This window comes from Apium graveolens, chromosome 4 (genome assembly GCF_009905375.1).
Source record: "Apium graveolens cultivar Ventura chromosome 4, ASM990537v1, whole genome shotgun sequence".
Classification (NCBI taxonomy): Eukaryota; Viridiplantae; Streptophyta; class Magnoliopsida; order Apiales; family Apiaceae; genus Apium; species Apium graveolens.
Genome location: NC_133650.1, coordinates 18,732,017 through 18,742,617, shown reverse-complemented (window position 1 = coordinate 18,742,617; position 10,601 = coordinate 18,732,017). Strand labels below are relative to the sequence as shown.

General features: G+C 37.0%; 1 protein-coding gene across 3 annotated transcripts; it reads left to right on the top strand.

Annotated features, from left to right (window-relative positions):
- Positions 1–4,932: 4,932 nt before the first annotated feature.
- Positions 4,933–10,332, top strand: LOC141717863 (uncharacterized). 3 transcript variants are annotated; one of them, XM_074520082.1, is made up of 13 exons: positions 4,933–5,160; positions 6,253–6,350; positions 6,444–6,530; positions 6,611–6,779; positions 6,885–7,526; positions 7,864–8,015; positions 8,103–8,300; positions 8,388–8,478; positions 8,557–8,725; positions 9,365–9,475; positions 9,556–9,652; positions 9,828–9,932; positions 10,022–10,332. In XM_074520082.1, the coding sequence occupies exons 1-12, from the start codon at positions 5,020–5,022 to the stop codon at positions 9,886–9,888; spliced, it is 2,016 nt and encodes a 671-aa protein (XP_074376183.1). In that variant the 5' UTR covers positions 4,933–5,019; the 3' UTR covers positions 9,889–9,932; positions 10,022–10,332. The 3 variants fall into 3 exon arrangements, with proteins under 3 accessions (XP_074376183.1, XP_074376182.1, XP_074376181.1); XM_074520081.1 differs by having other exon boundaries at positions 6,882–7,526; positions 9,828–9,937; XM_074520080.1 differs by having other exon boundaries at positions 4,934–5,160; positions 6,882–7,526.
- Positions 10,333–10,601: the final 269 nt, after the last annotated feature.

Genomic DNA, 10,601 nt, shown 5'->3' with positions numbered 1-10,601 from the left:
AGGTGACCTAGTCTTGAGGAAGATAGAAGCTTCTGGGGTAGGACAGAAAGGGAAGCTTGCCCCAAATTGGGAAGGGCCGTACAAAGTCAAGAGCGTTCAAGGTAGAGGAACCTACAAGCTGGAGACAATGGATGGTTCTGAAGTCCCAAGAACTTGGCATGCACAAAACCTGAAGGTTTACTATGTGTAGGGCAATTGAATACGATTCTCACTTGTCTGGATGACAAGTAGGTTGAAAAGCACCTTGAAGCTTTGCTTGCATAGGATTTTATATTCCAGTAGAATTTACATTGTCAAGTTATTATTGTTAAGGGTCGAACCCATATTATGTAAGGTTTTGAAAAACCAGACTTCAAATTGAAGAGTTTGAAATTATTTTAACCTATGGATGTTTGAGTAGTGAAAGTACTTGTGTGGCCAATTAGTTCAAGTTTGAATGCATATTAAAATATCGGAAAGATAAAGGAGAAAGATGCGAATAAGGAAAGTAGCATATAAAATAACCCCGGAGGGTAATAAGTTTTGATACAAACAAAAGTCCAGACATAAGTTAAGGATAAAATTACAAAATGAAAAAACTACTCCTCCATGCGGGAGCCTTCATTCTCTTGCTCCTTATCAGCACCTTCAGCATCCTTCGCAGGAGAAGCGAGAGGAGAAGCAGTGTTAGGATCCAAGATGCGATCATCTGGCTGAGGGGAGTTGAATAGGGCATCTATGCTGTCCTCCGTCTCAGCCTGCTCAGGATGTTATAAAGTCCTTAGGGTCGACTAAGCCCGGATGCCTCTCAGAAACCGCCTTTACGGCCGCATCCCATCCATGAGTAAACTGTAGAGAATAAAGACCCTCATCATGAATCTCCATGAGATTCTTAAACTTGTCAGAATCCATGTAGTCATCAATGAGCTTATCCTTATCGCTCCTAAGTTTCACCAGCTCGGAATGAGCCTTAGCCAACTCCTCCTTCTTCGTGTCCAGCTTATTCTCCACGACCTTGGCTCTCTCCTCCCATTTCTTCATCTCCTTCTCAAACCCATCAGAGTTACCCTTCCAGGACCTAGCCTGATGGAGGGCCGCCTGGAAGTAGGTGTTACTCTGTAAAGAAATATGAGTTAACACAAGTTCGTTGAAATACGAGAAAGTTGGAATTCAAAGAAAAAAAAAGAAAAAAAAAAGTTACCGCAGCTTGGGCTTGAGAACCCAAAAGCTCAATAGTCTCGATATCACTCCCCGTAACAATGTCAGTAAAATCGTGGGGAGTGATGGAATGGTACGACCAATCCTTAGCATGTTTGGTGGATCCAACCACCGTATCGCTCCTCCTGAAGCCCCAGTTAGGCCTGAAAGAATGTGCCTTAAGTGGAGGATCCACATCGTCCCCCAGCTCTACCACCGGGACGTGGGGCTTAAGGAAAGAAGGACCGTCAGGCTTGCTCCTGGGGTCCCTGTTTAGCTTGGCCCTCTTCTGGCGGCCAGACTCCCCTTCCTTGGGCCTGTTGACGTTATTGATGGCCTCGCAAGCTGAAAGAAAAAGATAGAAGGAATATTAAATTGCAGGAGATAAAATGTTACAGTTAAAGGGAAGGAAAAATAGCTATCCAATTATAAATTTACCCTTGTCACTGGCCTGAGAGAGACCAACTTTCTTCAAGGAAAACTCCTCTAAGAGGGTCCAGGTGTCTGTTTTCCAATCATCTGAAATTAAGGCTTGATAGGCCACCTCCTCCTCATCAGATAACCTGATGCTACCTGGACTCCCATCTGACACTTTGCAAAAGGGCCTACGGAAGAGTGTGGCCCAATCACCCCCGGCCCAGGTCAGCCTAACGAACTCATCCCTCCATTTGGGGTTATTCTCAACTATGGAATTACTATCAAAGATATGGGGGATTTTGGGCCGTTGACGAATTAAAACCCAACCTGGTTGACTCATAGAGCTATTATAGAATTGGAAAACTTTCCTAAAGACAGCTACGGAAAGAGGAAAATTGTTTCTAAGACAAAGGACCATAAAATAGATAATGTTCCTCCAAGCGTTAGGAGGGAGTTGACAAGGGTTGATTTGTACATCAGCGAGTAAGCGAGGAATAAATTCATGGAATGGGAACCTAAGACCCGCGGTCAGGGCTCCTCGATAAATAAACAAGGTATCCCCCTCCCAATTACATGTCCTATCCCCAGGGGCAGCTGGAGTAATCCTAAGGTGGGGTGGAAGTCTGTACAGGGTGTTCATGGACTCGATTCTACCATCTAACTCACGAAAGGTGTTACCATGGTTATACGAATCTAACTCAGATAGAGAGGGATATTCATCACCTCCAGAGTTAATCATATCAATTAGGGAAGTATACGGAGATTGAATTTGAATGTTTGTACCTCTCTTAGAAACATTCATCTTCTGCAAACGAGCCAAGTCACGACCCGCCATTGATATGCTTCGGTTGAATGCTCGAAACCCAGAAAAACTTGAGAAAGGTGGAGCTGTGGTGGTTGAGGTCGCCGGAAATCGCCTTCTCAAAGGGAGAACTCTAGAGAGAATTGTGAGAGAAATTATGAGAAATGTGAAGTGAAGTGAGGATTCTCACTTCACACTACACTTATATAAGCGAAAAGCTCGGAATACGAGGCGTTTTTAGGCCCATGTAGCCAGACCCAACCTAAAAAAGCCCATCTACAAGAAGTATCAGGAATAATCTAGAAGCTCCCATGGAAAATGAAGGGTCAAAAATCGACCAGCATTTTAAGATGGTTCGATCAGAGTCCTGATCGACAAAGAAGAAAATCCTGATCGATATTCCATTCGATCAAAAGGGAAGAAATCTATTGAATTCGATCAGAATCCTGATCGACACAAAAAAGGATCCTGATCGATATCTCATTCGAAGAAAAGGGAAGAAATCCATTGAGTTCGATCAAAGGATCTTGATCGATATCTCATTCGAACAAAAGGGAAGAAATCCATTGAGTTCGATCAGAGTCCTAATCGACACAAAAGAGGATCCAGATCGATATCTCATTCGAACAAAAGGAAAGAAGTTCGCTAAGTTCGATCAGAGTCCTGATCGACACAAAAGAGGATCCAGATCGATATCTCATTCGAACAAAAGGAAAGAAGTTCACTAAGTTCGATCAGAGTCCTGATCGACACAAAAAAGGATCCAGATCGATATATCATTCGAACAAAAGGGAAGAAATCCATCGAATTCGATCAGAGTCCTGATCGACACAAAATCGAATCCAGATCGATACTTCATTCGATCAAAACGGTAGAAAGCCACCTAGTTCGATTAGGATCCTGATCGAAATCGATCAGGAATCCTGGTCGATTCTGCCTAGATCCTGGTCGAAGGTTCAACCGACTAGAATGTCACTTTGAAGGCTAGTTCGATCAGAATCCTGATCGAAATCGATCAGGAGTTCTGATCGATTCTGCATAGATCGTGGTCGAAGATCCAATCGACCAGAGTGTTACTTTCTGAGCTAGTTCGATCAGGATCCTGATCGAAATCGATCAGGAATCCTAATCAATTTTGTATACATCCTGATCGATTTTAAGCCAGAAAATTGAGGAAAATTCCAGAAAAATAAGGAAATTCCTTAAAATATTTTCTGAAAAATGTTGGTATTTTCAGAAATTAGGGAAAAATCCAGAAAATTAAGGATAAATCCCGGAAAATTAGGGAAAAATCCAGAAAATTAAGGATAAATCCCGGAAAATTAGGGAAAATCCAGAAAATTAAGGATAAATCCTAGAAAATTAGGGAAAAATCCAGAAAATTAAGGATAAATCCCGGAAAATTAGGGAAAATCCAAAAAATTAAGGATAAATCGTAGAAAATTAGGGAAAAATCCTGAAATTAAGGGAAAAATTCCTGGAAATTAAGATAATTCCTGAATAAAAGGAAAAATCGTTGTAAACGTGTAGGTCGCTCCACACTTTACACAAAAAACGAAACCCTGTAAGGGAATAAATGAACTTAACTTTCGCGAAATCTTATACGGTTTCCCAAAAGTTGGGGGGCAAATGATAGGGATAAATAAATCCTGATTACATAATTAAATATATTACAGTTTGGGCTGCAAGGCCCAATAAGAAGATGTATGACATTCAGACCAGAAAGGTTAACATATTGATCAGGCCTGATGGACCAGATCAGGCCTGATGGAACAAAGAAGGCCCAAAAACCCTGATTATTTATTAAATTCATAATTAATAAATAAGGGAGAAAAACAACTATTAAGATAAGTCCTAGTGGGGATATAAATCCTTGTAGATTGACCTCCAAGGAACCTCATGGGATAAGGAATCAGCTTCCTACTCCCTAGGACTCCTAAGTCTATCCTAATTCAGAGACTTGACCACCAAGTCTCCTATACCAAGTCCAATTCAAGGACTCCCACATCTATATAAGGGGTCTCACCCAACAAATCAGAACTACGTTTTTTGGTTTAATTCTCTAATTCACAGAGATACGTAGGCATCTCGTAAAGACAGAGTTAAGCTACGAAACATGAGAGCAACCATTAAAGGCTTTGAGCTCCCGTACCTTAGTAATAAATACAACAATTATATATATTAGTTTTTTATCCATAACACTAACTAAACCACTAATAGACATTTTTCTAAATAATTTGCTAAAATAAATATTTTTAAAAAAATTATTATATATTTGAAAATAATAAAAATATAACTTCAGACAAGCAATTTTTTTACAAACAATAAATATCAAATTGATTTAATTTAATTTTTTAAAATGGGCAAAGAACGCAAAGGGGTGTACATAATGGGCCAGATATAACGGGCCGAGAAAACAAAATTCAGATTGGCGCTTACATTCAAATTTTTAGTTTCCGCCAAATAAAATAAAATATTTCGCATTCTCCCGCTGGTTCACAACACAAACTCACCTATAAAACCCCAAACAAACAGCATCACACATATCGATACATTTCATTACATAGCAGCTGTAAGAACTAAGAGCATTTTTCGCAATTCAATCTCAAATTCTCACTAATTCAATGGCTGTTAGTGCAACTTCCAACGCTGTCTCAGACCAGAGCAACTCGCAGAACGGCGCGAAGCAGAGGACAACAAACCCCGGTGTTCGTGTTATTAACGGAAAGATTTATGATTCGGAGAACGGGAAAACTTGTCACCAGGTATTATTATTATTTTTTAACCCTAGAATTTGATTAAATTTATGTTTTTGTATGGAATTATATTGTTTTATTTGCGTTATATCATTTTGTAAAATTTAATTGGATGTCTGGTGTTTGATTATAATGATTAATGGATATGAGGATTAACAAAATTAAGATCTGAATTATATTATTTGGTTTGCGGCGTTACGTTTTAGTGAATGTTTGTGAATTTGATTTGATGTTTCGTGATAGATTCGAATGATTTAATGGATCCGAGGTTTACCGAAATTAAGATCTGAATTATGTTATTTGGTTTGCGGCGCTGCATTTTAGTGAATTTGATTTGATTTTTCGTGATAGATTTGAATGACCTTAATAATATAAGGTTGAGATCTGAATTTTGTTATTTGGTTTGTTCCATAACGTTTTAGTGACTGTTTGGGAAATTTAAAGTGATGATTGGTAAACGATTTGAATGTTTTAATGAATATCTGGTTGGCCCGAATTAAGATATGAATTGAGTTATTTGGTTGTCTGCAGTAATGTTATAGTGAATGTTTGTGAAAGTTTATTTGATGTTTAGAGATAGATTTGAATAATTTGTAGAATTCAAGGATGACCTAAATCCAGATCTTTATTTGTTTATGTACACTTGATATAATGCTTGAAATTCGATACCTGCCAACTGAAATTTAGTATTGGTCAGAAACTGCCTCCTTGATGAATAAGGGTCTATTTTTAAATTGAACACGTATTGTAGAGACCCTTTTATCTCCTTCATTAGGTTACAATGCCAGGGATGTGTTTTTATGTCAAAGATATAAATGGTATGATGAATCAGCATTGTTATGTAATTTTACTCAATGTTCATAGCTAATAATAAATAGCGCCGCTAGGTTTCAATATTCTACTAATATACATAGCAAATTTTGATTTGCTGCCAAAATTGGAGAGATTTTTATGTGCAGGCTCGTTTGATTATTTTAAATTCTAATTTTCGAAATGTGGCCTCTCTTTTGTAAGTGTAAAAATGTGTGCATAAACTATACTTGTGCTTGGTTATAAAATTTTCTTAATTATTGGTTCCTAATATGTTTTCAATGTTTTAAGTGTCGTCAAAAAACGAGGAGTTTAGCTGTGTCTTGCAAGAATCAGAGGAATGACAAGCCTTGCTCAATGTCGTTTTGTGAGAAATGTCTCTGGAATAGGTTTGATATCAATGAACTAATTTTAAGTTACAAATACAGATTTCTTAGTTTAAGTTCTTACTTTAATTCTAGTCATTTATCTGAGCTGAACAGATATGGAGAGAAGGTAGATGAAGTTGAAGTGTTGGAGGAATGGAGTTGTCCAAAGTGCAAAGGCATCTGCAACTGCAGTTTCTGCAGGTCTGTTTTTATTTTTTACAATCTTGCAGTGTAAGTAGTCTCTGTTGATTTTAACGATACACTCTCTTTTTATCCCATAGGAAGAAACAAGGTCATGAACCTACTGGAATTCTCAGCCATAGAGCCAAGGCCACAGGGTATTCCTCTGTTTCTGAACTGCTGCATGCCAATGGTCCTGAAAACTTTGGTCTTACAAAGAATGTAAAAGATACTGTCGCTTCTCCAAAAAAACCAAGCACTTCTGGCAAAGTATGGTTGTGTAAATATTTTAATGGAAAGAATTTTATTATGAGATTTAATTAGTGGGATATAGGTTGCTTTAATGTTTATGCCATGTATATTTCTCGACAGAAGATTGCTTCACCAAGAATGAAAGGAAAGGAGAATTTATTCGATGGAAGGGTAGATATGAATTTGGAATCTTTGACTCCTTCTAAGTTGAAAGAATTGAAAACGATGCAAGGCGAAACTTTGGAAAATGACAGTTTGTCCAATTGTAGACTTTGTCCTGATGAAAAGTCTAAGAAAACGAAGCAGGGAACATTGAAGACAGACGGTGGTCAGGAGGATGCTGCTGCTCTGAAAGTGTGTAGTTCTGGTTCCTTGCTTGACTACAGTCCTAAGAAATTTCTAGTGTCCAAAGTACTCTATGATAATGATGCAAAACCAAAAGAAAAGGTTGGTGATCTTAAAGTGGGAGATGGTTGTACAACGAAAGTATCTACAGAAGCACCTGCTGAATCTTTTAAAAACAAAAAGAGAAATGCTGTTGAGGACATTATAAAACCAGACAATAAAAAAGCAAAAAAACAAGTTGTAGGCGGGGCTTCTATCATGGATAACAAAAATAGGTTGCAATCACGGAGCCTAGATGTTTTTGTTGATATTCCCCTGCCTCAAGGAATGGAATTAACAACTATTGGTGAGGTTGAATTGCCACCGGAAGATGTTGGTAATGCCTTGCAATTCTTAGAATTCTGCGCAACATTTGGAAAGGTACCAGCAGTTTTATTCGTTGTATATATTACTGTTTTTGTTTGATCTCCTTTTTTGATTTTTTTAAAACTTAGAATACATGATACTGAATAATAGACTAATATACTTTTTCCTGTTTTAAATTGTGTTAGCTTAGCTAATTAAGTCAATATTATCTTTACTCTTCTTTATTCCATTTGCACAAAGTTTCATTGATCTCATAACATTGGTTTACTTTAACCTTCTTTAGTTAACTTTCGTCTTTCTTGGAATTCCAAGATGGTACTGAGGCAATGGAGATGTGGTTTAACATTTTTGTTTTTAATTCTAATACATTTGTATTTTATGTTTTTGATAGACTCTGAATATGAAGAAAGGGCAATCAAGTGCCATACTTCAAGAGTTAGTGAATGGACAGACTAGGACACTGCGGAGATCAGAGCAGCACTCCCCTGTTGTCCACTTCCACATGCAATTGTTGTCATTGTTGCAAAAGGAGTCTAATTCAAGGTACCACCATATATTTGTGTTTTCCTGCTTAATTCAATAATTGTTTTTCTTATTGGATATGTTACGTTTTGAATATTTTCTTTGCAGGCCTCAAAAACTAAGTCCAACCCATGGAAGAAATTACTGGTTGCTTGCTCTAAAGAATTGTTTAGCTGAATCCCCGAATGCAACCGATTCACTACCTATTGACTGTCTAGGTAGTGAAACTGGTGGATACAATACTCTAGATTCCTCCACAAAGCTCAGAATATTGAACTTCTTATGTGACGAAGTCCTTGAAACTGAGTAAGTGTAATCTTTGATTCCCCATTTCACATTATAAATTTAATTTTCCCATTGCCTATCATAGCTTTCTGTGTTCCTTTCTTTCAGAAGAATAAGGGATTGGATTCACAATCAGGAACTAAAGTTTGCTCAAAAAGCAAAAGCAGCAAAGGAAAAAGTTCTTGCGGCAAAAGATAAGGTAACTAATACATTGTGGATCACCTATATTTTTGGTCCTGTGCATCGGAGATAACTTCAAATGTCTTTGCACTTGCAGGAGAAGAGCTTGAAGCAGAAAGTAATGGACCAACTTGCAGAAGCAATTATTGCAAGGGATGGTGCTTCACTTTCAATCTCCGAGCATGACGAAATAGTCAGCCGAATCAAGAGTGAAGCAGCTCAAGCTCACAAGGAGATGCTAGCGTCAATGAACATGGTTCCTAAAGGTATGTTTATTATTCAACACTCTACCAGAGTTTAAATGGGTAATTGATGCCATTAACTTGGGATTTGGATATGGCCTTTTTTGAATGTCATGAATACTATATAGCCTAAATAATTATTATCAGGATTAGGTCTATTCCTCCTTATTGTGCGCACATTGTTTGCTGATTGTATTTTAGGTAAAAAACTATGTGATAGGACCTGGGCATTGTTACTTATTACATTTCGTTATTATAGGTCCAACACATACAACACCTCCTTCTATTACCTAATTGTTTCCATCTTTGGGAACATATAATTCTTGGTATCCAAGTTACAAATTTGAAAATACTGAGATTTACGGAAGTTCAAACTCCTGATTTCTGTCCTATACAATGTAAAATGAGCAACTTTAACCTCTTCTTTACCTCCAAAATGACTCGATGTTAGAGCTATTGAAATAACTTGAATGAGAGAAACACCATACTGTGAAATGTGTAATAAAATGCTGAATCACAACCTCGAAGTCTGTTGCCAATTTATCTTTTAGGTAAATTTGGCATTGGGTCAGCTATTTTTCTTTTACATTTTTTTGAGGTCTACAATTGTTTTTTAGTTTTTATTGTCTTTGTATGTGTTGACTATATATTCTCTCCGTGTAGCTAAAGAAAGATCTCAAGCTGTTAGAACAAGGCCAATTTTAGTAGATATTAATGGGCATGCCTTTTGGAGATTAAATTGTTATTCTGAAGAATCCAGTATCTTTGTTCAAGGTAAATTTTGATGCATTTTATCTTTATATTGCGTAGGATTGAATTTTAGATTGTAATATATATTTCCCTTCAATGTACAGATATAGGGAATGGGGACAATTCAATTGTCTGTGGTGAAAAATGGATAACCTTTGATGATGAGCAGCAGAAGGTGGTTGAGAGGCATATTTCCTTCAGGTGAGTACTGAGTACACAAGTGATTAATCAGTTGCCAGTCTCGGTGGACTTTTTCCAGTAATTTACTTGCATAAACTTTGGTCTAAAATTCTTAAAATTTCTATTCTTGGATGTCACTTGTAGTTCTATTGTAAATTTATAATGATCTTAATTTTTCATTTTGTCCTTTTTATAGGGATAGAATGGTAAGATCTCGACCAGTTGCCAAGGTACTTCCATCTCAGACCAATGTTTAGTCTTACCCTTCATATGCATTGCCATCACTTCCAGTTGATTTCAGGTAAGGTAATATATAAATGTATTACTATGATTTATTTATTTGTGGCAAGGGGACTCCAAATAAAATTCACTGTTTTTAACTTTTTGCAGAGTGGGATGCAAAATTGTTGTGGAGCTGTCAAGCTTAGAAGGCTTTAGTTCATTGTTTTCATCTTGCCTCCAGAAGCTGAATTGTACAAGTGTAATCAAACTTATATGCAGCTGTGTTGTGACTGTATTCTATTTTCCATAATTTATTTTGAATAGGTTAGGGTTTATTAATGTAACACAAATCATTTATGTTATAATCTGGGAACATTTTGGAGATCAAAGCAGCACTCTTCAGTTGTCTGCTTCGGCATTCACTTGCTGTCCCTGCTGCAAATTGAGTTTTAATGAAGGAACATCTATACATTATTACACATCTGTTTGCATTGATCCCAGATTTTATATAATATATTAATATCAATTTTGCATGTTATTTTGTAAGTACCTCAAACTCTAAATTCATCATCCCATGGGAAAAATTCAGTGTTACTTGCTTTGAGGAAATGTAGAATTGTGGATCTAAATATGCAAATGCTACAAATTAACTACTTATAGTTTGTGGCGATAGTGGAGGTGTTGAAGACAGTATTATAGATTCATGAACAAAACTCGACATATTAATATTCTTGTGCGATTAAGTATT

Coding starts and splice junctions, on each gene's coding strand:
- LOC141717863 (XM_074520081.1), top strand. CDS start 5,020: ATGGCTGTTAGTGCAACTTCCAACGCTGTCTCAGACCAGAGCAACTCG. Junction 7,527..7,863: donor TCTGCGCAACATTTGGAAAG/GTACCAGCAGTT, acceptor TGTTTTTGATAG/ACTCTGAATATGAAGAAAGG. Junction 8,726..9,364: donor AATGAACATGGTTCCTAAAG/GTATGTTTATTA, acceptor CTCTCCGTGTAG/CTAAAGAAAGATCTCAAGCT.